The 26,829-nt window shown below is 41.5% G+C and overlaps 3 protein-coding genes across 8 annotated transcripts; all 3 read left to right on the top strand.

The window, feature by feature from the left end:
- The first annotated feature begins 517 nt into the window (after positions 1-517).
- Positions 518-13,897, top strand: a1cf (APOBEC1 complementation factor). 3 transcript variants are annotated; one of them, XM_023340847.1, is made up of 13 exons: positions 518-622; positions 5,195-5,345; positions 5,421-5,555; positions 5,649-5,779; positions 6,207-6,445; positions 6,875-7,039; positions 7,650-7,747; positions 8,246-8,383; positions 9,464-9,608; positions 10,105-10,313; positions 10,549-10,685; positions 11,511-11,665; positions 11,851-13,897. In XM_023340847.1, exons 2-13 carry the CDS (start codon positions 5,244-5,246, stop codon positions 12,003-12,005), a joined length of 1,809 nt encoding a protein of 602 aa, XP_023196615.1. In that variant the 5' UTR covers positions 518-622; positions 5,195-5,243; the 3' UTR covers positions 12,006-13,897. The 3 variants fall into 3 exon arrangements, with proteins under 3 accessions (XP_023196615.1, XP_005806783.1, XP_023196616.1); XM_005806726.2 differs by having other exon boundaries at positions 10,081-10,313; XM_023340848.1 differs by having other exon boundaries at positions 10,081-10,313; positions 11,511-11,675; positions 11,851-11,945.
- Positions 13,898-14,976: 1,079 nt separating this feature from the next.
- LOC102228218 (phytanoyl-CoA hydroxylase-interacting protein-like) lies at positions 14,977-22,696 on the top strand. Of its 4 annotated transcripts, none has more exons than XM_023340850.1 (7): positions 14,977-15,415; positions 16,094-16,198; positions 20,004-20,200; positions 20,283-20,457; positions 20,996-21,113; positions 21,217-21,397; positions 21,765-22,696. In XM_023340850.1, the coding sequence occupies exons 2-7, from the start codon at positions 16,126-16,128 to the stop codon at positions 22,137-22,139; spliced, it is 1,119 nt and encodes a 372-aa protein (XP_023196618.1). In that variant the 5' UTR covers positions 14,977-15,415; positions 16,094-16,125; the 3' UTR covers positions 22,140-22,696. The 4 variants fall into 4 exon arrangements, with proteins under 4 accessions (XP_023196618.1, XP_023196617.1, XP_023196620.1 ...); XM_023340849.1 differs by having other exon boundaries at positions 14,977-15,726; XM_023340852.1 differs by lacking the exon at positions 14,977-15,415 and adding an exon at positions 16,340-16,501 and having other exon boundaries at positions 16,111-16,198.
- A 597-nt stretch (positions 22,697-23,293) lies between these two features.
- On the top strand, positions 23,294-26,537 carry LOC111609945 (collagen alpha-1(XII) chain-like). The gene is made up of 6 exons (XM_023341492.1): positions 23,294-23,375; positions 23,899-23,931; positions 25,138-25,284; positions 25,379-25,498; positions 25,898-26,062; positions 26,326-26,537. Exons 1-6 carry the CDS (start codon positions 23,327-23,329, stop codon positions 26,535-26,537), a joined length of 726 nt encoding a protein of 241 aa, XP_023197260.1. The 5' UTR covers positions 23,294-23,326.
- Positions 26,538-26,829: the final 292 nt, after the last annotated feature.

Genomic DNA, 26,829 nt, shown 5'->3' with positions numbered 1-26,829 from the left:
GAATTATTAAGATACGAAAAGCAAGTGTCAGAGCCAAAACATGCTTAAATGTAACATATTTGTCCCACATTGTGTTATTCTGATATGATATAATACCAAAGGTCGACTCCATTATGAAAGCAATATCAATAGTCTTATCAATACTTTTGATCAGAAAGATTTTCAGACCCCTAGGAACAATCCTCACAACATCTGTAAGCAGCTGGAGAGGCCTCTGATCCAGATCCTGTCGGTCAAAGGCCTATTGACGCTCACACACACGCCCACACACGCACACACACACACACACACACACACACACACACACACACACACACACACACACACACACACACACACACACACACACACACACACGCACACACACACACACACACACACACACACACACACACACAGGACTGCCTTAGTGTGTCCACAGATAGCAGCAGGTTAAACATTAACAACTTGCAGCTTGTAAAGCTAACACCAGGACAGTGAACCTTTGGAGTTTGATATGATGTGATCACACACATACACACACACGCACGCACGCCATCTCACGCAGGGGGCTCTGACCACACACTCACACTCAGAATGACACAGCTCTGATCGGAGGGAGGTGATCTCTGAAATTGCTCAGGTGAGTTTTTAAGATTTTTTTACTCCAAAAAATTGGTCCGAAAGCATCAAACTTGGGAGAGAGAGAGAGAGGACAGATGTGAAGTAAGTGCCGCTCGCCCTCTCTTTTTCTCTTCTGTGTGTCGAGGCTGCAAACTGAGCAAACAGGCCGAGTTTGTGGCGAGCGAGCGCCGTCCAGCAGCTGCTGACGCTCCTTCTGCCAGCGAAAGTGTTTCTGTTGACGTTTACAGACCAGTTAAATGTCCTTACTGGGGTGTAAAACTGGGAGCTCTGGTTAGTGGTTCAATCAGAGGTAATTCCAGACAAAGCCAACAAAAGATGAATCTCGTTACCATGCTCATTTCCCCCCCCCTCCTGTAATTTGCATAAAGTTTTACTTCCATACACTCTCTGTGAGATTCCAGAGGAGGGAAGTCGTGTTAACACTTAACGTTAAATCTCCTTTAATTTACCTAAAATATTTTGTGAAAAGTTTTGCATTGGATCCTGAAAGTCCTGATTAAACTCAGTCGGATCATCAAGCAGCAGCAGGATCTGCTGCAGCTCCTAAACTATTGTCCTACATTATAAATGAGATAATTCAGACGATAAATCTGATGCAATTTTAACTTTGGATTAATTGAACCTTTGATTCAATCGTTTTTCTTGTTGGAATGTTATGTGGAGGTACATTATTTAAATCCTTTTCCCACACAGAGACGCATCCTCACTGAGCATGTGCAGTTAATCAGCCAGTTCATTTATGAGGCTCTGACTCACAGCAGGAGACATCTCAGGATATTTCATAGGAAGAAAAAATATTTCAATTAAACTATAAATTTAAGCTGTGTGACATTTTGTCAGGTTGTTTTGAAAAAAAATCTTATTTTTTAAATGTAAAAAACACAAATATTTGTACAAGTATTGTTATTATTTTTAAAATTATGTCTATTATAACACTTTTCAAATATTAGTAAATTACTTTTTTTTCTTAGTGTGTATGTATATTTTTTTTACCTAAAGGAAATCATGTTCAAGCGGTTCAGTTGCTGTCCTTATTAGTGTAATACTAAAATCTAAATCTATTTCAGCCCCAAATGTGTTCAAATTAATTTCACACTGATTAAGCCAAATGTTCCGGATAATTACTGCCATCTGCTGGCCGCAGAGTGAACTGCTCCACAATTGATTTCTCTTCATAAAGTTTTATACGAAGGCACTTGAGTATTTTTGACTTTTTTCCCCCCCTTAGAAAACCAGGAGGGATTTAATCAGCACGTCTCAGTTTTCCTGTTAGCTTGATTTATTAAAATATTCTTATAGAAAGTGTTCATATTACAAATAATCAAAAGTCAAACGCAGCAGATAATTACAGGGGATGAGATTAGCATTTCACTCTTTAAATAAAATGTGATTATTTTCTGTCAGAATTTTATTTAATTTATACATTTTAGTGCGAGTAAAATTGAGCTTCCTGTGCTAATTTAAAATTAAATTGGATTGAAGAATGAAAACATTCTAGACTTTAAAAAAAAAAATCTCTTTAGATCTTTCGGTATTGTGATCTTCAACAGTCACTATGGCTCGTTGCAACTTGAACAGGGTGTTCTTTTGCCTGAGTATTGGAGTATATATTATGGGTCATGTGATAGATATGTTTCTTAATGGAGCAGATGGATCCTGAACAAAATATATTCATAACCATCATGATGTATCCGCAGGACGACAGAGGCTTTCATTTCACAGATCAGGATAATGAACTCAGACGCAGAGCCGAAACTGTTTTCAATATGGAAATAAAGGAGCAGCAACCCCCTTTCTGCTGAAACCAGAAATCTAGAATAGTGTTAGTTTCTTCAGCTTTAATTGTCTGACGAGCCAATGCAGGAGGATCATCACGGCTGCTGTCGGAAGGGCAAAAGTTGAAGCTGATTTACTGATAGAGTGATTGATCAAAGATCAGTCATGATCTGAACTCCAACATCTGATTACGTAAAACTGAATGAAGACGTGAAGTGTGAGCTAATTATTTTTATTAGTTTTGCCTTTTAGTCAGTTTGTCCAGAAGATGCTTATTGATAAATGTTGAACAGATTAGTTTGAGCTAAAAAGCCACTATGTCTTCTGAGAGTTCATCACTAATGGCGGCCATGTTGGGACGGTGTCGGTCTATGATTACAACCTGGTTTTCTGACATCCGGAGAGCATTCCGATTGATTTATCTGACTCGGATGGATTGCTTTTTGTTCATCCTTCTTGGAAATGGAGTCAGAAGTTTGAAGACAATCTGGTTCCTGAGTTTAGCCAAACTGTTTGGAGCCCTACCAGCAAGGGCAGCTGATGTTTGAATGTTTGAGGAAAAATATTCAACTATGGCCGGCATGAATTTTGAAGAATACCTGCAGAAGTTCTCCGTGAGCTAAACTGCCGGAAAGTGTGAACAGATTCATTTGGTATTCGGGAGCAAAGGCGTAAAGCTGATTCTTGGAGCTTACTGAACACATTCAGAATATAAACGTAGTCATTTGATCTCTCTTCTCTATTCTATTCCATCTCTATTTCATTTCATGAAATCATTCCAATTGGCTTTCTGATAAGAATACAAGAATTTCTTCAAAGTCTGGAACACATTTGACCATTTTTACACAAGATAGTGACATCCCCTGTTGACTGATTTAAAAGTTCCTCAAGATGTAATAAAACAAAACAAAAAACAATAGGCCTTCGCAGCGCTTTGCTGCTCGGGCCTAATGACAAAAAAACTCACACAAACATTATGCTTTTATTACATAAATGTAATAAAGCACTTATGCTTTTATTACATTTATTACAACACAACATCCCAGGTCTTCATAATGTGACCTGGAGTGTTTTGGTTCTTGTTATACGAGCCGAGGGTTTTTACGGCGCGGGGTGTGGGGAGGCGTTCCGTCATGTTTGGGATGCCATTTGCTGAATAAATTCAGCGAAAGCTCGATCTGATTTCGGCTGTGGCAGGTTTCCGCCCTGCGGGACGGTGAGACGGACTGTCAGGCTGTCCACGGTCTCTGTTAATGATCAGCCGGCAGACCTTGACCTCCCCGCCGCTCATATCTGCCGCTCAGATTAGGAAAAACAAGGCGAGGAGGTGCAGATCTGTGAGTACATGATGTCTCAGCAGTTGATTCAACAGAGGGCTGCAGGCGGTTCCACCAAATATGACTGAGGCAAAGAAAAAAAAGAGAGGGAACAAACAGTGGATCTAATGATTTATTCAATTTCAGCGTTCAGTTGTTTTTGATAGGAATCAATATGTCACATTGTGGGCACAAGTTATTCACTATTTTTTAAAAAGTCACATTTAGGGCTGGACTTTGGCTCAGCCATTTCAAAACATAAATGTTTCTCTCATATCAAGTCGTTCTGTTCCTAATTTGAATTTTAACCTGGGACAAAAAAAAATATTAAGCTTTCAGCTTTCTAGCAGACACCTGGACGTTTTGTCAAAACTTTCTTTGGTTTTGGAGTTCATTCAACTTAACAACCTCATGTTCATTGGAAGAAAACTAATCCCACAGCATGATGCTGCCGCCACCGTTTTATACAGCGGCCATTGTGTTCCTGTGAAGTATCTAGTCTCCTCTAAAGCTGCTGTTGACCTCTTGGCAGCCTCCTTGTCCTGTGCCAGTTTCCTCTATTCATTAGTTTTACAGAAATGTCCACTTTTAATAAAATCATGGTTGTTTGAAAAAAAAAAAAAAAAGTCAAGAAAATTGTACCAAGACACTAGACACTTTTTAAAGGATAGTCAAATTTGCAAAAGTTGATAGCAGGTATGAACTGAAGAGATCCGAATGTCGAAAATGAGTCATTAGGTACAGAACGTCAGCTGTACCTAACAGTTTAGTGCAGCTTTTGAAAAATATACATATTTTTTTCTATAATTAGAACGGTTTATTTTCTGCTAAATTTCTCTGTATTTATTTCACATTGAATGTGGGAAAACTCTTTAGATTAATCAGTTTTATTTTTTCATACGAAACAAACTATTTGGTAAGAAAGTGTTAAAGCGCATCTCAGCGAGGAGCAGGTTCAGATGATCAAGGATTCCTGGAAAGTTAGTCGCGACGATATTGCAAGCTTTTCTGTATAAACTCGTTTAGCTTTGGCTGCAGATGCTACTTTTTTGGTCAGGAATACATTCCTTCTCAAGCTGCAGAAATCTGCAGGCTCTAGAGCAATTAGGATGTTTGGAAAGATATTTCTGTTCAGTTCACCTTTATGGGGAACAGACTGTCTGGAAAAGAAAGTAAGGCTTTAATGTCTTGAATCTAAATGGGTTTATAACAGATTTCTGAAATCTGAACACGTCGGCACAAAGAAAATATGTAAGTCATTCAATAGTTTGTGAGGGTAAGACAGGACCCAGCAAATAAACGTAAGAAAAGTTTTTAATGTGGTTTAAAGAGTTGTAATGAAACTAATACAGATTACTCTTCACAGCCATCATCACAGACAGCCTGAACGTGGTTCTGTGACTTACAAAAGCCCACCCAAACTCTCACTGACCACCAGAACATCAGAACTGAAACCTGCTTTATGTCTGTTTCTGCAGTGAGCACCCCTAATTTTCCTGATTCACAACCTGCTGTTAATCACACCCAATGGAATCCAATCAGAAGGGAAGTGGGGACGGGCTGGCGGGGACTCAGAAAGAGGCCACTCTTCGGGCGCTCACCCAACGGACCGGATACCAGCTGAGACAGGTAAGGGCAGAACCTGAGTGCCGAGGGGAGTTCTCCCTATGCTGCTGCTCCTCATTTTGAGGTTTTGTTCTTCAGGAGAACGGTCAGCGGCGGTACGGTGGCCCGCCGCCTGACTGGGACGGACCACCGCCTGAGAGAGGTAGTGAGATCTTTGTGGGGAAACTCCCGAGAGATCTGTTTGAGGATGAACTGGTTCCGTTGTGTGAGAAGGTGAGGCATTATGGAATAATTTGAGGGATATGTCCCTTGATGTCACTTTTTTGCTCTTTTTAATGTTCCGGCATTCTCTGCCCCCGTCATCAGTTTGGTAAGATCTACGAGGTGAGGATGATGATGGACTTCAATGGGAACAATAGAGGTTATGCCTTTGTCACCTTCACCAACAAACAGGAAGCCAGAACAGCCATGAAGCAGCTTAACAACTACGAGATCAGGTCAGAGAGGTCCTTCACCTGCAACGACAGGCTTTACAATTATCCGTTTTAAACACCCATCTTCATTTAAAACTACCTTATTGCTAGCACATACCTCTAAAAAATCTGAGCCAACCATCCATCTAACCCTGAATATTATCAATTTACATGTCACCAGCCAGAGTAACTATACTATCAATTGACCAAACACTTCACATTTTATGTGACCAGGCCAATTCACATCGCCATTAGTTCCTCATTTGATCATGAAACAGTTTCACCAACACCGAGACAAAAAAAAACTGTTTCATGAACAGTCCAAGACCATAACCACCTTCTTGTATAGACTGCTGCTTTGTTTTTCCAAGTACAGAGAAGTGTCATCTGCGTCGATCAGAATACTGGTTTAAATTTACATTCCTGCAATGTTTTTCTCTCCGTCTCCCAGGAACGGTCGCCTGCTCGGTGTCTGTGCCAGCGTGGACAACTGCCGTCTGTTTGTCGGGGGCATTCCTAAAACCAAGAAGCATGACGAGATCCTAGTGGAGATGCGAAAGGTCACGGACGGCGTTGTGGACGTCATCGTGTACCCCAGCGCTGCAGACAAATCCAAGAACCGAGGCTTCGCCTTTGTTGAGTACGAGAGCCACCGGGCAGCTGCCATGGCCAGACGCAAACTCCTGCCAGGTAAAGACCGCAAACTCTGGAGATCCATGTAGTTTCTTGGGCCAGTTTTGTCTCACAATTTCTAGAGATGTTTCAAATCGATCGGTGTGTGTTCAATCTCAAGATGCTGAAAATATGCGGGCTGATCTCACACTGGGGAAGTGAACACATGCACCTTGCACAGCTGGTAACAAACCTTAATATCATCAAGAGAACATCATAAAAACAGTCAAAGTCTTCAGCTGTCCAAGTGTCAGCCAATCAAAGCCAATTTTACTGCTGATGGGTTCTCATGATTAGAGAGCAGATACTGAAGATGGGGTTTTAGCAGCAGAACCGTCACTGTTTCCAGTGTTTTTCTGTAAAATCACAAAGACATCCATTTTGACGATCTTGGTCCACACCCAGCTCTAAACGTAACCTAAACTGCACACGTTATCAAACCTTCAGGTCGGATCCAGTTGTGGGGTCATCCCATCGCGGTGGACTGGGCGGAGCCTGAGGTGGAGGTTGATGAGGATACCATGGCAACCGTAAAGATTCTGTATGTGAGGAACCTGATGTTGCAGACCACTGAAGAAACCATCGAGAGGGAGTTTAACAGCCTGAAACCAGGTATGACCGGACTCTCTGCTTTCAGATTGTCCTTAAATGCAGCTGACAAGATCCTCTTAAAGTCTTCTCTGTTTGTTTCAAGCTTCTAACACACAGTCAGGATAGTCTGCAAAACTTTACTGACAAAAAACAAAATTGCTAAAAGCTATTTTAAATTTTTTTTTATTTATTCAGTCCAAAAGCTGACAAAAAGTTGGAAAAACTCCAAACAAAACATATTTTGCCTGGCAAAAATATATTCAAATTTGATTTGGCTCATTCAGGAACAATAGTTTTAATAGAAGAGAGAAAAAATAAACTTTCAAAGTCTAGTAAAAAGATGTAAAGATCAACCAAAAAATATATTTAAAATCAAAACCTTAAAATTTTATAAAAGCATTAACATGTTTTGTATTTAGAAAATAAGCAATTAATTAAGGCTATTAGTCATTATTACCATAAACTCATGATTATTGAAGATATATACTATATATATATATATATATATATATATATATTGCGATATGTGGGTTTCTTTGCATAATAAATACTGTATGTTGAATGGGTGGAGCTCCAGGAAAGTGAAAGGTGTTAAAATGAGAAGCTATTAAAAGGCGTTGTTGCGTTGCAGGTGCAGTGGAACGAGTGAAGAAGATCAGAGACTACGCCTTCGTACATTTTAGTCAGCGAGAGGACGCCGTCAACGCCATGAACGCGCTCAACGGGAAGGTCAGCTCTGCCCTGCCCTCATTTCTCTGCTGTTTGCATGTATATTCCAAAACTTCTTAGGGAAAAGGAATATGTTCTGCAAAATGAATCCTAGGAAGCAAACACACAAAACCCCACAGAGAGTGCACAAGCAAAATAATAGGAGAAGAAGAAGAAATGGTAAAAAAATTCAAGCTATTAATTCTAAACAGTTTTTTTGTTTTAAAATTTCATTTTTGGTGGCAGACAAATTTCTCACCGTTTGGTAAAAGAAAACACCGATGATCGGGGCATGAAGAAACAAGCACCCATACTGTTGCCTCATAGAGCATACAGCACGCCGTTTCCATAGCTACCATCAAAACAGCTGCATAAAACACTAGGAATCTTGATGGCAATGAGCTGACGTGGGAAAATAATTTCACCAGCAATAATCGAAAAAGTATAGCATCCCAAAAATACAACCGAGATTGCACACAGAATGATCATTGAGAGGTAAACTCCTCTCTCCGCCTGCAGGTGGTGGACGGCTCTCCTATCGAGGTGACTCTGGCCAAGCCGGTGGACAAGGACAGCTATGTCCGGTACACCAGAGGAACTGGAGGAAGAGGAGGCTCAGTTCTTCAGACCGACTACACGGCCTACACTCTCGGACAGGTGGGACTGGGAACTCTAAGCTCTTACCTGAATACTAAAAAGGATTTGTAACAGGCATTCTTATAAATGAGGCATATTCAGGAAGGAATTTGAGCACAGAGGAGCCTTGAACTGACTCTACGGTAAATATATTGATGACGAAATGAGTACCAGCTTGGAGTGTGAGCATCAATATCCCAAATTACAACAGGGATTTACCTTGCAGCACGTAACTGCTGACATTTATCAAACTGTCGTTGTCGTAGCTTTATCAGATTTTAATGCATCTATATGACACAGTTACAGAAAATCTCTGTCCGGACGGTTAATGCGTCATGGAATAACTCTAGACTTATACAGAAATCATAGTGCAAATCAAAGGTGTACACAACAAGAGATTTAGAGAAACAAATTGTTATCTACAGAAAAATTTCAATAAGTAGTGAAATAATAAACACAACTAGTCAGTCCTTTAAAAAAGAGAAAATTAAAGTGGAAAATCTTACTAAGCATGGCTTTTTTTTTTTATTTGTTATCTGGCTTTTGAAAATCCCTTCGTTAGAAAGTCGAGTGGGAACATTGTTAACATGAAAGCCATAAAGTAGACTGAGTTGAACCTGAACCAGATTCACAGATAAACAGGAGATAAGGAGCTGATAATGAGCTGAACTCTGAGTTCCCAGAGACTCTCTGTGTTACTGTTCGGCAGTGTTGTCAAGATTGACAAAAAAATAAATAAATAAATCATAGGACGTCAAACGACTTCATCCAGTGGCCAGTTTGGACCAGTGATGTTAACACCAAACCCAGGAACAGGAGCAGGAACTAAAACATTTTGAACATTTTTAGCTTTCCTTTCGTTTACCTGAGTTTTCCAGACCAGTAGAGGGCGCCGACTTATCAGGGGCAGCACAAGCACTCAAACAAAAAGCAACATACATTTTGTTTCTGGTTGCTGCTAGAGTTATAAATTGTTGCAAAGAACCCAAAAAATGTAAAGTAACCCGAGTATAACAAAATCCAAAGTAATACAAGTTAGCTCCAACAGTAGACATCTTAATATAAAAGGCAAACTTCCTCTTCCACCTCCGTGTCTCGCAGGTGTACGATCCCACTACGGCGTACCTTGGTGCTCCCGTGTTTTATGCCCCCCAGGCCTACGCCGCCATTCCGGGTCAGTTCCGTTTCCCAGCAGCCAAAGCTCACGTGGGAGGTAGAGGTCTGATCAGGACGCCGTCGGTCAGAGGTGAGGACGCTCTCTCTGTTCACATGAATTGGAGAACACGATGGAGGCAGAGCTGCTGCTGTCAGATCTTGATTTGACAGCAGGAACTCACTCATCTAATGCTGAAGCTCCTCCCCTCGACACAGACCGTCCAATCGCAACTCAGCTGCTGTTGCAGATAAATTGGATTTAACGGCGACTTCTCTGTATTTGCTTTGAGTTGCACCTGTGGCAGGTGTGACGCGGAGGGGTGGATCTTCCTGAATCATGTGGATGTAATGAACGTGGTTTAAAAATCAGAGTATTTTATGGTAGGAATCATGTGAGATCCTCTGAATCAGCTGAAGTTTGGTCAAAAATTCACCAGAAAAATAAGAAATCACTTAGCTGTTATCTTCATCAGTATTTGTTGTGATTTATTAATTGTGTGATTCTTCTTCCCTGCTGATTTCCGGTGATTTGATTGATTTACTGCCTCTCCGATCTCCTGTAGAAATTTACATGACTGTACCTGTAGGGGCGGCGGGGGTACGAGGGCTGGGTGGGCGGGGCTACTTGGCCTACGCAGCCATGGGACGAGGAGGTGGAAATAGCGCCTCCTACGGCCTGAAGGGGGACAAGCAGGCCGAGGAAAAGCTGTATGACCTGCTGCCGGGGATGGAGCTGACACCGATGAACCCGGCTGCCATGAGCCTCAAGGGCACCGGCATCAAACCACCGACTCAGGTAATGGGACGCATTCAACATATTCTGACTTTTTCCTGACATTTTTCAGGAATATGAGAACGGAGAGAAACGCTTCTAATGTCTACATGACGCCTCAACTGAAAGCCTTTGGTTCTTCATCCTCAAAAGAGCATCACTTATCCTCCAGACTGCGATGTGAAAAACTGTGACTATGTGGAACTTGGAAGCTCTTCTCCCAAGGTGAACTAAATCCACCTGTCTGTGCTCCCACCAGGTCCTGGAAGAGCTGTGTCAGAAGAACAACTGGGGTCAGCCCGTCTATCAGCTCCACTCGGCCATCAGTCCGGACCAGCGGCAGCTGTTTCTCTACAAGATCACCATCCCAGCTCTGGCCACACAGTACCCCAACGTGTGAGTATAGGCAGCTCCACTAGAGCAGCAACCCAGACTTCTGCTCCATTTAATAAATCTACAGGGTAGCAAAGCATCAACTGGGGAAACCTTTTAGCCGGTGGACGAAGTATATGCTAAAGATACAGTTTTTCTACTTCTTTGTAAGGCATGAAATTTTCTTTTTTTTACTTTTTTTTGCCACAAGAGTAAAAGCAATGCAATGGTGTTGATTGAGATGAAATGGATCTAATGGCAGGAAGTGGACAGGTTAAACTGAAAATGTCTGGTGAAGACCCCCATCATCTGAATAGGTAAATGTTCCTGGCATTAAATGCTTCGTCTTCTTGCCCGAGAGTCACTGCTGCCCGTGGAAAACAATGGCCAGAAGCTGAAAGACGAGACTCCTCAAGTGTCAAATAGAGACTGGGTTTCGTACCAGAAATGGTGTACCAGAGTTTAATCCTTGAGTAACTGCTGATTGGGTTATAGGAGTTTGCGTCTCTAGTGTTCATGGAGGAGGCTTGAGGGACGATGGTGGCAGCAATGGTAGGAGTTCATCCCCAAATTTGGTTCGACATATTTCATTTCGAGCCAAATGAAATGTTGTAAGATGTACCATTTATCATTTACCATCAAACTAGAAAATGAGATAAAATTTGTCTGTAACTGAATTTAATTGAAAATCGTTCTAAAAACTTCTTTTTTTAAAAGTGCTAAGCAGAACGCTAAAAAGTGGACAGAAAATAACGCTAACTGAGCAGAATTCTACTTATAATTTAAACTGAAATAACAGGTTAGTTTTGTCCACTTTCGGTTCATCTGTGTTTGTGCTCCTCTCTGCAGGCATCCCTTCACCCCAGCAAAACTGTGCGCGTCTGTGGAAGAAGCGAAGGTCCACGCGGCTGAACACACCCTGCAGACGCTCGGCCTGCAGACAGAGGGCGCTGCTGACGCCGGCTGTGCTACTGCAGCTGCCGTGGCCTCGGTAGCCTTCCCAGGTATGTGAAGGTCCGTACCCAAGTCCGACTAATTTCTCACTTCTTGCTAAAGCAGCGACAGAACCCACTTGACTCTCGGCGTGTAACCAGAACCAGATCACACAGGTGGTTACAAAAAAGGACCACATGTGAACCGGCAGGGCCTGATAATAATAAGGTGTCTTTTCTTTCGTGTCTCCCTGCAGGCTACGCTCTGGCGAGCCCGGGGTCATCGGGCGTGGCCTCCCAGCTGAAGCAGGCCGTTTCTCTGGGTCAGGACCTAACCGCCTACGCCACGTACGAGGGCTACCCCGCGTTCGCCGTGGCGGCTCGCCACACTGACGGATACGGCGTTTTCTAAAGCTGCTGTGTCCGGGTGCTGAGTTAAACCGTGGAGCTGCGTTTGCGCCACACTGCTTCGCTCACCCGCAAAGGTCGATTCGGTTTGGAAAACCCCAAAACACTGTGACCTGACAAGAAGTCCAATCTGATTGCGTCTTTCCTAAAAAAAAAAAAAAAAAAAAAAAAAAAGCGAACTGGTGTGAATGCGGCATTCTGCTGTTATCAAACAGGGAGATTTAAACTTCTTTTAGTTGAAAACCGGTTCAGTCTCATCCCAGATCGCTAGCTGCTGCTGAAAACCTGATCAGACTCGTCAGTCGCCTCGAAGCAAACTCTTCGTCTGTCACCTGTTTCTCTGCTCCTCGTTTAATCCGAATTATCTGCTCATCCACGGTTTGGTTTGTGATGCTGAAAACTGCCTCTGATTGGCTGATTCGCGTTTTCTGGTTAGGTGTGTACAGCGTGGCTTATCTCTAAAGAAGGTACTTTCTGAGTGTCTTCTACTGATGATTGCAATGGCTTTTGGGTTGTTGACTTTAGCTTTTTCTTCCGACCTTTAAATCTGATTCAATTCTATACTTTTAAGCCAAATAAAATAAATTAAATAGGGTTCTAAACTCTTCTTTTTAACATCTGTAGTTAGCGGTGCTTACTCTTATTTTTCATTTCCGTACAACTCACAGCGAAGTCCTGATTTTAAATTGAAGTCCTCTTTTTTTTCTGTTCAGCTTTTAGAAAAAGTTCTCAAGCCAAGACATTAGAGTTAGGAAGCTCCACCTGCTGTGCCGATGATGATCATCATGACTGTATCTCATTGGAGGTGCTTTCCAGTGCAGAAACGTTTCCAGAAATTCTGATTTAACTAAAATTAGAATCTTTCTAATATTTTTTTTAATACAATGTTTATTTTGTTGCATACCTTTTTTTTTTGACTCCGTCCAACACAACCAAGCACCCACAGGATGTAAATGATATCTGTCACTGTAGGTGCTGCCATGGTAACAGGCCCGGCATATCCATGGCAACCTCTTGTGCAGAGGGAGGAGCTTTGGTCTAAGAGCTGAAGTAACATAAAAAGAGTATCAGACAGAGATTAATAATTGTATTTATAAAAAAAAATCTACACAAAGTAAATCTGCCCTGTTTTGTACAAGTTTGTTGGAGCTTTTTGAAAGCAGACCTTTCATTTGTGTTGTCTTCTGTTCAGCAGGTTTGTTTCCGCCAAGTGTAAAAACGCTCAGGCGCCTTATTCGGATTAAATATGTTGTGTCATTTCTGATTTTTTTTTTTTTTCAGCGTTCGTATTTTCACACTGAGCGTTTTCTTTTCCTTCCGTTAGTCTGTTGCATTAGGATCCTTAAAATCCAGGAGTTGGCTGTCATTCACATCCACAGCGTTTTCATGATAGGTTAGAAGTTAAAAAATAAAATAAAATAGAAAGATGGATGATGTGGTGTCGGATCTAAACAATGCTCCAGGGTATCTTGTTTTTTTTTGTTGTTGTTGTTGTTTTTTTCTTTTGGGTAAAAGCAGCTGCTGATAGTAGCAGTTTTAACTTTTACTTCTTCTACTCGACTGAAGGTTTTGCGGAGATCTCGGATCAGATGACACGAGTCGGCGTCAGAGCTGTGAACATGCCGAAGCAGAGACAGTATTAAAGTGTGTGAAGCACTTAGAACTTATTTTTGTACGTGGAATCAGATGAACTATCCAGACGTATTTGTACAGAGGTATTTTTAACTTGTCTTTGCTGCCGTAATTGACTGGGGAAGAAAAACCAGGCGATGCTGAATCGGAACCCAATCTGTGATGAGAGAAGAAAATTGTGGGCATTCTAAGAAACCGTTGTGAAATATTATCTTTTATTATTTCTAATCTGAATGGATGAAATAAAGAATTAACATATATCTTTATTGTTTCTGGGTTGTTGTTTTTTTTTTACAGTCTACAGATGTTTTTGCTTGTTAGGCATTCAATTACTTTACGTTTCTCCAGATGAACCAAACATGTTACGACTTTCTACGTCTGTGTTCGTCAGACAACAGCTGTTGTTGTTCCCAGACAATATATTTTCAAAATATTTTTCTTACTTTTTAATTAGGGGATTTTATATCTCTCTTATATTGGGGAGTTTTGGTCCAGTTTTCTTTTTTTCAGTTCTTTAAAATTTCTTCACAACTGTGTAAGTCTCACCACTGCATCTCTATCAATATCAGGTCAGAACTTTATAATGCAATAAGCCAAATCATTTTCCTTTGTAGACAATTATATTCAATAGCAGGTATCAGATCTCCCTGCTTATAATAATGGATCTCATGATCCCGTTTTAAAATTTGTCCATCGAAAAAAAAAAAAAAATCCATCACAGATTCGTAAAGCAAGCAGATTTTCCAGAACAAGATTCATTTAGCATCAACAAAATATTTGTATTTTAGCTAACGACTGTCTACAAAAAATGTCAAGGTTTTACAAATTAATGCCTCAAAAATTATAATGATGTTTAGACATACGGTACATTATAAGTCTATGAACTACTGATTTGATTTAGCGAAATTTAACTTCCCTTTGCGATTAATAAAGTATTTTTGAAATTGAGCTGCAAAATAAAAAAGAGAGACACACCTCACTGGTTATAAGGAATAGTTTCAAACCCTAGACTTCTTCATTCTAATACATTAATCAGAGCAGAAAACAGAGCAAAAAATGTTTTTTGATGAATCAGCTCTTCAACTCAGAAATCCTCTGACGGAACAGAAAAACACATTTCTGCTACTAAATCAAGTAAAAAGTTGGGAATAATAATAGACGTCATGCTAGACGGTTGATGAGAACCACTGGAAAAATCTTGCTGCCATATTCTTCAGATAGAGACGACTTCATTTAAACTTTTCTAACAATCTGTAGTTGATCAGTTTGTTTTTTTTTTATTTGTTTTTTTTGGAGTTTTTTTTTTTCAAAATTTCCTGTAATTAACTTAGCATTTAATATCATTGATAACTGCTGCCTTTGGAGGCTGAGGTGGAGTTTCTGGGTTGTTTGTCTCTGAGCATTGCACGTTCTGACCTTGAACTCGTTTGCTATGATGTCCACTCACTGGAAGACTTCTGGCAGCTGACCTAAACATTTTCAATTTGTTTGGCAATATGTCCTTTTGCAGCACGACGGACATCAGATAGTTCCGAAGAGATCCTTTCAACCCTTCCCAGATTGGTGTGCGGCAACAGTTGCTGCTCTAAGGTCGCGGAGGACGTCTTCCTCGTCCTAGCACTACGCTGTAGCCCCATTTTTAACCCAACCCCCGGGCCAAATGAGTGAAAGCCTTTAAAGCTGAAAAGCTCTGAAGCAAAGCAAACACTGTATTCGCTCCTGTCAGCGGAGCGCGACCGCAGAGCGAAGCAGTGCTTCTGGAGCTGCAGCTAATCCTCTTATGTAAGCGCTCATTTAATTCAGTTTTCAGCGTGGCCTCTAATCCTCCATCAGCTGTGTGTTAATCCACAGGAGAAGATGTCACTCTCAGGCAGCAAACGGTCAAACATCTGCAGATGTCCGGGACGTTTCTCAGCAGAACGGAAATATGAAATGCTGCACAGTGTCGATTTTATTTATTTATTCATTTATTTATTTTTACGCTTAAAAAGTCGTTATTACGGTTATCTTCTCGTCTCCTCTGAGAAAGAGCAATCAATACAGCTCTCTCAGACGCAACAGATGGATTCAATTCCCTAAGCTAAACACGGCAGGTGATTATTACTGTTCCAAAAAGTGAAAATTGAACATTATTACACCCAGACTTGCATTTAAGCCTTTAAAATGCTGCAAGTTTTCTGAAGGTCTTTCAGAGTTTCTCTTTGGACTTTGACTGCTATTCCGTTCAGTTTCAGCTTAAATACAGGCAAAGGAATGTGTATGCATGAAAGATAAAGAAATGAAAGTAAAGGTTGTTGTTGCTGTTTCAGTGGATGTGGAGGGATAACAACTTTCTCTCCCTCTCTCTCTCTCTCTCTCTGCTCATCATCCCCTGATGTCATCAAGCACAGAAAGAGAGAGAGAAGGAGAGAGAGATAGAGCGAGCTGCAGGCAGAGTGGTCAACTGTTTCTCCTCTTCAGGTTTTCCGGTCATCTCTCCGAGTACCAGCAGCATGACGGAGCCTCCGAGCGGCCTGAGCAGTCCAGATGTGGAGGTGAAGAGTCTGCAGCTGGACGACCGCCCAGGTCAGTGTGCATCGGCTCGTTGTCCCCGTCAGACAGACTAAAAACGCTACTGTTTCAAAATGTCTTCAGTTTCTAATGTCTGCTTTTAGTTCTTCCTCAGCCGTCAAAAAAACATTTCTGTTGTCTCCCTTCGCTCTGCAGCAGAGTAAAGGAAAAAACAAACCGGAGCTGCCTGTATCTGTTGTGATCCCGGTGATGAAGCGTCGCTTCCAGCTCAAACATCCTGCGGCAGCTGACACGGCAGTGATTCCGCTACAACGATTCAAAACTAAAATCACAAACCAACTTGGTCTGAATCCTCTGGTACAGAGCTGTCCCGTTTAGGTTTCATGTTCAGCTTAGAGAAACTTTAGTCTGAAGGCCTCGTGTCATAGAAGGAGATTTTTACTCTTGGTAAACAATTTGTTCTGTTTCTTTTTTTTTTAACGAGAAAAAAAAACATGACAGGGGTAAGAAAGCACTGGCCTACGAGGCCGTCGAGAGGAGCCAACACTGAAGACACTGATATTGTTGTCAGGACAAATGAGAAGGTGCAGCAGGACATGTCTGAGCCATGACAATGAGCTGACCGAGCAGCTGGTCTGAGAGGGAGTTTTATCTGACCGGTATGTTGGGTGATTCTTTGTCCTTTGTTGTGATGAAGTGAATGTTATTTCATCACGATGTGAAGAAGAGAAATCAATGCTGAGTGCGGCGGCTCCATGTTTCGGGAATTTAGTGTAGATTCAATTGATCATGTTTTTACTGACATACTTACTTAAAGACACAATGCAGCCCCTCCCAGAGCAGTGGTGTCGTTCACAGAAGGCTCTAATCGGATAGGAATGTGCTGAGGATGATTATTGTCTTTGGCTGCTTTTTAGCCAAATAATCATGTTAACAATGGACTGGATATCAGAGCTGCTAATTTTGTGCTACTAAAAGCACTGCTTTTTTCCTACTAATGTGGCTCTGTAAGAACTCAACCGTTTGTCACTTCCTGCCGCATGTTTGCTTTGAGGACGACAGAACGGTTTGTTAACTCCTGGGACATGCTCGTGACATGTGACGTGGATTTGAGAAGCGTCTCTGAGCTAAGCCTGAAAGATGAACGATGCTACTTTTATGGATGTTCGTTGCTTCACGTATCCCAGCAACACCCTTTTCCAACAAGACCAGCGTGGCATATTTCTGAAAAACAGGCAAGCAAAAACGTAAAGTCAGCCGTTGATTGGTTTGTTGGCTTTGCTGGAGGGTACATTCGCTCGCCACGTTGTCTGGCCCTCGTGTCTTCTGGTCAATGGTCTTCGGTACTTTTCCAGCACTTTGGCCTGTATGTACCATTCAGTCGCCATTCTTCCTTCCAGTTGCTGCCAAAGTTGCATGATGATGACGAACAGTAACAGGAGGTCAGTGTTGCCTTCTCTTGTGTGGCAAAGTAAGTTGACAATAGCTGCAATCTTTGGAGGTGGCACTCTGTGCAATGCAAATGAAACCAGCGTCGGGATACAACAGGTCAAGGCCGACTGCAACACTGCAGTGCAAAAAAGGGCCTACACCGCCCTGGCAAATCCGGTTTTAATGTATCAAAGTGTCAATTCAATTCACGGTAGGGAGGGCTGTTTTTGCCCTGCAAACCAAAAAGAGAGTCGTGCATTTTCGGGATCATCCGATCTCATCCGAACTGAAAGTTTCTCTTGCAGGACAAATGACCTTCACAGCTCCAGAAGGAGGAAGAATCACATTAGCAAAGGGTGAAACAGTTCAGCGTCCGTGTTGAATGGTTGGGATCCTTATCGTCTGCTGTCCGGCAGACTGGGAGAATAAATGAGAGCCACTGTCCTCTCCTCACAAACCGAAACCAGCTGTGGCTGGTTTTCACTGGTGCGGCCGACAAATTTAAATCCAAACAGAAAAGCAAACAGTCCAGGCGTAGCCGTGGGACGTAAAGGTTCTGACTGCTTCGGGTTTGGGTTTTGGGTGCAAATTGCAGCCACAAACGTCAGAGATAACAGCTTTGAGAGAACCATCCAGAGATAATAAGAACATGGAGTTACAGTAAAAGATGAAGGACAAGGTACAATAAGTAAAGAAAAGGAAACAAGATAACTGGGAATTTTGAGATGATTCATGTCGTTTTAGGAAATCAAAAGGTAAAACTGTGATTAAAAGCAGCATTGTTACATTAGCCCAAACCAACCGTACGTTGTGACCTCTTTCAAGGATCGTCTCTCCCAGCGATGGTTGGATGGATCAGTTTTGTGCAGGTGGCAATGGCTCAGAGACCTTAAGAGGAAAAACAGCTTCCTGTCTCTCTGTTTCTTTGTGGTGGGAATTTTGGCAGCTCAGCCTGCTGATTTCCATCCCTGTGGATAATTACCTTCCCAGTGGGGATGAATGGACACATCACTTCCTCCATTCACATAAAGGATGGAAGGATAAACACAACAAGAAGAAATAAAAACTTTGGTTCTCCTGAAGGTGTTTGTAAATCTGATCATGAGTCAAAGTTTCCAATTACCTGATATCTACTCTGCTAAAAATTAAAATGTTCTTTTTTTTTATCTCTCCAAATGCCACCCTTCAGAACAGAAACAAACAAAAACAAAACCCTGATGGCGCTAAATGTTCCAGCAAACAAATCCATCAGGCTTGTTTCCTATGGGTTTGCTGAATTTTTGACGTCTGCAACTGAAAAACAGACGCGCCTCCGTCATCATGAGAATAATCTAGACTCGCTGCAGCTTCAATTCATCTATAATAATAATAAAACAAAACTGCCATGTTCCTTTCCCAGAACTGACCTGAACCTCCTCTCCAACCTGTTTTTTTTTTTTACTTTTCCCCTCGGTGAGCTCTCAGAATGCGGCCCCCCCACCCGGCCTGTAAAGCTTGGAGCCTCCTGCTGTCCTCACCTCCTCAACAGGCTCCTTGTTCGGCCTTCAAGCTCTCAGTGTCTTTGTGGACTGAAGCCTTTTTGTGCTCAAACATGGGCAGAAAAGAAGGGATGGAAGAGAAAGAGGAGGAGGAGAAGAACAGGGACAAACGAACACAGAGCACAGCGGTCCTCGCAGGACGACACGGATTTCCTTTTCTCCGTTCTGTTGGTTTTGAAGGACCGAACGAAGCAATGAGGAGCCACATGACGTAGTTCTGTTGTCGGACGTTGTTTTGTTCGCTCCCGTTGACACGATTCTGAGCTGGGATCTGATTCAGGGTCAGAGTATCCGACCTTTAATAGATTAATCCCTCGCTGTGACTGTGAAATAATCCTCTTGCATCATGAAAAAAAAAACAAAAAAAAACGCCCTGACCGTCAAAAAGGGTGGGAGCACCAAACTGCTTCTCTTCTTCTTCCACGTTTGAGGACTGGACCACTTTTCCTGCCAACACACATCCAGCTTCAGTTTGTCAGTTTTCATCAATTTCTGTATGAGACATTTTGAAATGATTAAGGTGACGCGTGACACCGTTTCCAGGGAGAATGGGACCAAAGAACAACTGGATGTCTCCATGGATTGGTATTCACAATGTCAGTGTGGTTTTCAGTGCTGGATGAAATAATGCAACATTGCACAGAGGAAAGCTGCACTGAAAGAGATTTTCTGGAATTTGTTAAAGTCCCATGCAGCAATGGATGCATGTTAAGACATAAACTTGAGCTGAGCAGATCGGTTGTTCCACAAATCTTCATGTTTGCTGGCTTCCTCTTATTGACAAAAGAAATAGTAAAAATAGAGTTTGTTGTTAGGAAATTTCTTTTATATAGGTTACTGTAGAAGTATTTCACAGCTGCTGTCGAAAACCTACATTTTTGTTCTTCCAGAGTCAGAGTCTGCGGACAGCGGCATCGGGGACGGGGACGAGCTGCCGGTTCCTCAGCAGATCCTGATCAGCAACGTCACATGCGACTCCTTCAAGATCAGCTGGAACATGGAGAGCAGAGGCCAGGATCGGATCACGCATTACTTTGTTGACCTGAACAAGAAGGAAGACAAGAGCTCCAACAAGTTCAAGCACATGGTGCGAGACGTTCAGCCGTGGCGACTGACAGACGTCCGTCGACGCGGGCGCCGCGTTGACCGAATCTCATCCTGTGTTCCAGGACGTACCGACCAAGCTGGTGGCCAAAGCGGTTCCTCTGCCGATGACGGTCAGAGGTCACTGGTTCCTGAGCCCTCGGACGGAATACACCGTGGCCGTTCAGACAGCCACCAAGCAGCCTGATGGAGAATACGCTGTTTCTGCTTGGAGCGAGATCGTCGAGTTCTGCACAGCGGGTCAGGCGGAAAAACTGAACCACCTGTTCTTCACTTCAGTTTCGTAGAATAAAGAGAAGATTTCAGGTTCCACAGTAATATTGTTGTCAGCTTTCAAATATAATGGGCTTAGTCAATTTTTGCCAAAAGTGATTTTTTTTTTTTTTACCTGAATCATGTTTGTTTTCTTTGTTTGTTTTGCAAAAAAGAGGTGACTTTTTTATTTTATTTATTTAATTTTGTTATATTATTTTATTTTTATTTATTTTTTTTGTCAAAAAATGACATAGGCCATTATTTTAGAAAGGTGACAATATTAAATCCTGTTAACCTCCTTTTTTTTATCATGTCCTATTCTTATGTTTGACTGCAAAATTTCACATAACTTTATTTTTTTGTAAAAGTCATTTTGAAGTGATCAGTTTATCTGGCCGACATTCAGACAGCTATAACCAAACCACATTCCAGACTTTCAGATGGCCAATCTCATCCAAAGCCTAAATATAAAGCCAATAACCAGATGTGCAGTTAAACTAAAACCCGAAGTTTGATTTTGCAGACTACTCCACCGTCCAGCTGAAGCAGCTCCTGCTGAAAGCCGAGGCCATCGCCGGCAGGATGTTACCGTTCACCGTCTTCTACAGAAACCAGCAGAGGGAGTACTTCCAACCAAACAGGTGTGACCCGCCGGTGTAACTGCACCACTGCTCCATGCTATATTAAATGTATTTTAACCTGTGATTCTGTCTCTCTGCCTGTGTATGTGTGTGTTGTGAACAGCCAATATTACCGCTCCAGAGATGCTCAGTGCTGTCGCATGCTGCCGTCAGTGAAGGACAACAGCGGCAGCCACGGCTCACCCATCAGCGGTAAGCTGGAAGGAATCTTCTTCAGCTGCAACACAGAGTTCAACACTGGGCGACCTCCGCAGGATTCTCCGTACGGGCCGTACCGCTTCCAGGTACATCTGTCGAGCCACAACAATCACCTTTAATCTATCCGTCTGCTACAACTTAAAAGGTGTCGGTCCTGTTGGTTTCCTGGTACCTGTGGTGTTGTTATAGTGCTCATCTCCATAGATTTTGTTCCTCTCCAGGAAGTTGTGGCAGAAACCTTTGGGAAATGTGGATATAAAAGCATATACAGATTCATAACATTCATATCATGCAGAGATATCTCAGATCCAGTTCAGCCAACCCTGAGCCCAACTGTAGAACCATCAGAACTTCTAGTTGAACAAGTCCAAAGTGGGTTGAAGTGAGAGACAGTTGCGATGCAATTGTTACCAGTGACTGCACATGTCATGTATGTCCATTTATGTTTTCCAGATCCAAGCAGACCTCCTGTTCAACCAGAACACCAATGCCTACTTTGGGGATTTTTACTGCATGTACACCTCGTATCACTATGTCATTGTGGTCCTGGCCCCCAGTGGCTCCAAAGGGGACATTTTTTGTAGAGGTAAGCTGCCAGCCTTGGATAGGTCAAACAACTGCTTCCTGAGCTGCGGTGAGGAAGAGGACGGCTCGCTGTCCTTCCGTCACGCTCAGGACGTCATCCTGGAGGTGCTCTACACGGAGCCGGTGGATGTGTCTCTGGGGACGGTGTCACAGATCAGCGGGCACCAGCTGATGAGCCTGTCTACCCTCAACGCCAAGAAAGACCCCAGCTGCAAGGTCTGCAACATCAGCGTGGGACGTTAGCGGCTTCTGCAGACAGTATGACCAGCTGACCCCATGGTAACAAACACAGGAGGTACTAACTGACTTTAACTCTACTGGTTACGTGCCCAGCCGAAAGGGTCCTCCCAGAAACCAGGCTCCTGGATTGGTTCGGCATCAGCAAGACAGCGCCCTCATCTGGTCGCTTGGATGAAGATGGTGCAGGATGGATAAAGAAAACATGGAAACTGCTGTTGGTTTCCTCCGCCAGTCTGTTGTTTTTATAACCTTTTCTGTCTGTTTTTATTGTTCCCATGGCAATCGATGTCGGTTTACAAAATATGCATCTAAACCCCAAAAGCTTAGAGATTATCATTGCCTTATCTTTTGTTTCAGTTGAGCTCTTCTGCAAATTAAGTGTCTGGGTCGGGGGAGGTTGCGAAATCGAAATAAAAGCTAGAAACAAAACTAATTCAAATGGCAACAGAAGACTTTGTTTGGGTAGTTTATGTCAGACTGTTAGTCAGTGGAGAATAACGTCTAGATGCTGTGAATGTTCTGTCTTCAGAGTCAATAAACAGAAATGTTACCTGAAAAAATACTTGCTGTCTTTATTGGTGGTTTCTGTCAAAAACAGCCAGATAGCTTCAAGAGCTTTTAGCATTTTTAATCTAACGAGAGAGCTAAGCCTATTTATAAAGTTTAAGAGAGAAATGAGGAGCAACCTAAGTTAATCAGATGCCGAGCTTCCTCTTTGTCTATCTCCTCATCACTGAGTTCACTCCAACCTCTCTGACAGGAAACTCTCGACAGCTTCATTGCTTATTTATGTCATCAAAAACTTTCTTAATGGGTCAGTCAGTAAAGAGAGATTACAACTGAATATCATCTGTATAAATGTGGTGTGAAATGTTGCTAAAACTGCTTTCCAACAGGTACCATAAGCACAACTAGAATAGATGTGTCCAAAGAACAGAACCCTGAGGAACCCCGTGTCAGATCAGCATAATAAAATATAAGGCTGCAAAAATTGCCAGAAACAGAAGAACATCTCTTTTATTGGTCTATGTTATATCTGTGGTTTTACTAGTAAACTGTGGCTCCAAGAATTCACTTATCAGAATAGAGATAAAGAGAGAAAACAGAAAGAAAAAACCCAAAACTTAATGACTTCCTAAGAGAGGACAACACAAACAGCAAAAAGACAAGAGACGGACATTTACCTGGACATGGATCAACTGCTGGTGATGTTGCTCCTGCTACTGCTCTGGGGCTCAGGTAGGACAAAAAAAAAATTTAGGGTCAAAATGCAAAATAAAACATTTGAGTCAATTAAATTATAATGTGTAGAATTATCAAATAATTCCACAATAGTTTTAAACTATAGTTTTAAACCAATAAATAAATGGTTTAAAACTACTATTTTCCTTTGCAGTTTTTTTTTTGTTATTATTGTTTAAAATATTGTATATCTGTTTACTTGGCTGGGGCTATTTTTGCTAAAACATAATTTGATATTTTTTGCTCTTAGATAACAGAAATTACTTGATGACATCAAAGCACTGAGTTGTTGAAGTGTCTCAATTCTGATGAGTTAAAACTCATTCGGACAACATTATGAAGAAGTTAATGTGACTTAAAGCTTGAACTGAATAGTTACATTTAATTCAGCTCAGTTTGATTTAAAAAAAAAACGTGTTTCAGGTTTTATCAACAAAGCACAGAAAGGGGGAGATGATATATCTGTGTATATTTTTAATGAGTTTTTTTTTTGTTTGTTTGTTCTTATTTATGTCTATAGAGCAGCAGGCTGAAGGAGACAACAGCCCAGCAGGTAATCAGATGCTGTTCAGTCAATGTCACTGTTCATATTGCACCAAAAACACATCAATACATGTTTGGGTATTGAAAAAACACATTTATGTTCAACTAAAGGCAATCTGATTTACAATAATGACATTTGTAATGTGGTAAATATATATTTTTTATTAGTACATTCTAATACAATGTGACTGCATTTATAACAGAGCAACATGCATAGAGATGGACCTGGATTTAAACTGTTATAAGGATTTTTTTAAAGTTTTTTTTTTAGTTTATCAGTGTCATTACCATAGCACAATAATCTCCCTTGAAAAATCTTGCTTGTTGTAACTTTAAGTGTATTTTCTCAGTGTGGAGCATTTTCCATTAGCACTTTGAAGATCAATGTCATATTTCACAATAAAAGACAATAATTCAAGTAAGGAGATTTAGAGATTGAACATTTTAAATACAGACAGAAAACATTTTTATGAGTGTCAATGCAAAAGAATACAAAAGTGTTGCTTTCAAAATATACTGGAAATCCCAAAACACACCAATGAGCCGGTTTGTTTTCTTTTTAGGAAACTATTAGAAAATAAATATAACCAAGATGCATTATTTATTTCATTTGTTGTCATTATTTCAATGGAATGCCTTAACGGTTCTTTCTTATTCGTGCACAACATGAGGTTTTCGACTCACCTGAGCTCAATATTTCAACTACAGATGCGCAGATCGCTTCATCGTGCTTTTTCTTTAGCACTGGATTATTGTGCTTAGTGTTCATAATACTGATGTTTGTGTAATGATATCTTTTTAAAGGTTTTGTTGGCTCTAGTGGCCTTTATTTGAAAGTAGTCCAACAAGAAAGAGAGTAATGAGAGAGGGAGAAGACATGCGGCGAATGATGCCAGGCCGGGAATCGAACTTGCGACTATTGCCATGAGGGTTAATGCTTCCATATGTGGGTCGTGCTTTGCCCCTGCACCACCACAGCACCCCTGTTTAATGTTATTTTAGTTAGAAAAAAAACAAACTTGCTCTTTCCAGGTTTTTCTGCAGCTCTATCTTAGTGGGTCAAGGTTCTTGGACGATTCATCTGATTATACCTCTCACTCTGATGACATAAAGAAGCATTAGAGGAAAAAAAAACACAAACATGTTCTTAAACACGGTAGTGAATAGCACAACTTCTTAAATAGATCTATTATTGGTCTCTTCTGACATTTTTCAGGAGCTTCATGTGAAACAACAAAAGCTGACATTGTGATGTTGGTTGACGAGTCTGGAAGTATTCACCCTAAAGACTTTCTACATATGAAATTATTTATATCTGAACTAGTTCAAAATGTCCACATTGGGCCCATCAATTTCCAGATTGGTAATAATTTATGATCAGTTACAAGAGTTGAACATCAATAGTACATTCATAAAAACAATATCTGGTTTGACCAATAACTGTGTGCTTTTTGTAGGTCTGACTAAGTACAGTGAAGAAGCAACAACTGAGTGGAATTTGAACACACACAGAACCAAAGAGTCCCTGCTGAAGGCTATTAACAAAATACAACAGAACGGTGGAGGCACAAACACAGGTTAGCGTATTATTACTAATAAAGCAGATTCTCGGCATGAAGAGCTGTGGAGTATCAGGTTCTGTTCAGTCACAAACCAGAACATTAAAAAAAAAGTGAAACTATGCCATTTCAGCCACTGTATGAAATCTAACAGTTTCCTTCTATTTTACAAACAACCTCTGATGAGAATTCAGACCTAGATAATGGATTACAAGGAGAAAGAAGAAGGTGTTCAGTGATATAACAGAATTCTGTCTGTCTGCTGTAGTGAGATTCCTATACTTTCCTGGGTAGCAGTGGGGGGCAGAACTCTCAGAAGCATCTTATTTCATGAGCCAGGCAGACAAGAATCTGAAGAGACTGTAGCTCTGAGCCTTTTAAAAGGACTTTTAATGCTTATTTTGTTGCAACTTACAGGAAAAGCCCTGGAACACATTCTGCATCACAGCTTCAAACCCGCAGCGGGGATGCGTGCCGACTCTAAAAAAGTGGCAATTCTGATCACTGATGGACAATCTCAGGATAATGTGACGTCTGCTGCCAAAAACCTGAAGGACACTGGGATAGAGATATACGTTATTGGTGACTGGCTTTTTCTGGATTGATTCGATTTAAATAATCAGAGTACAGCACTTCAAAATCAAAAGTTGCTTGGATAAGTTGGATGAGTAAAGTCGCTAAGATAGAGTGCAATGTGATGGGTGACAATTTGTTTTCAGACTGATTATTAGACCGAGAGACACACGTCAGTACCAGAGTTGTCTATAGAAGTTTTAGTTTAGTCCTGTTATCCACCAAGCTATTTTGTTCTTAATGCATCAGTACACTAATGATATTTCTTTTAGGTGTGGGCCAAGACGTTGATGACAGTGAAATGAGGGACATTGCTTCTGGAGATGTCGGAACATGTGTGTACACCGCTTCAGATTTTAGATCCCTCCACAGCATTATAAACAGCCTGACCCACAGCCTGTGTGGCAGCGCTCCCAGCACAGGTAGGCATCATCTGCATACACTTAGCAACAGGTGGATATTTGAAGCTGGACATGGACTTTAATTCTGACTCATTTCGGAATTGTTAACCCTCTAACGCAGTGGTCTTAAACTCCAGTCCACAAAGGTCCTTCAGATTCTAGAAGTATCTCTGCTTCAGCACACCCTGCTTCAATAATAGCTCGTTAGCAGAGCTCTGTGGAGCTTGACTGCATGTTAATGACGCCGTTTGGCCATTTAATTCAAGCATGCATCCCTTGTCTTAACAACGTAAAAAGCTGCAGGACTCTGACCCTTGAGGAATGTAGCTTGAAGCCACTGCTCTGAACCCTGACCTATCAAGCATTCAGGTAGAA

The sequence above is a fragment of the Xiphophorus maculatus genome, chromosome 10 (genome assembly GCF_002775205.1).
Source record: "Xiphophorus maculatus strain JP 163 A chromosome 10, X_maculatus-5.0-male, whole genome shotgun sequence".
NCBI classification, from domain to species: Eukaryota; Metazoa; Chordata; class Actinopteri; order Cyprinodontiformes; family Poeciliidae; genus Xiphophorus; species Xiphophorus maculatus.
This window is presented reverse-complemented; position numbering and strand designations above follow the sequence as displayed.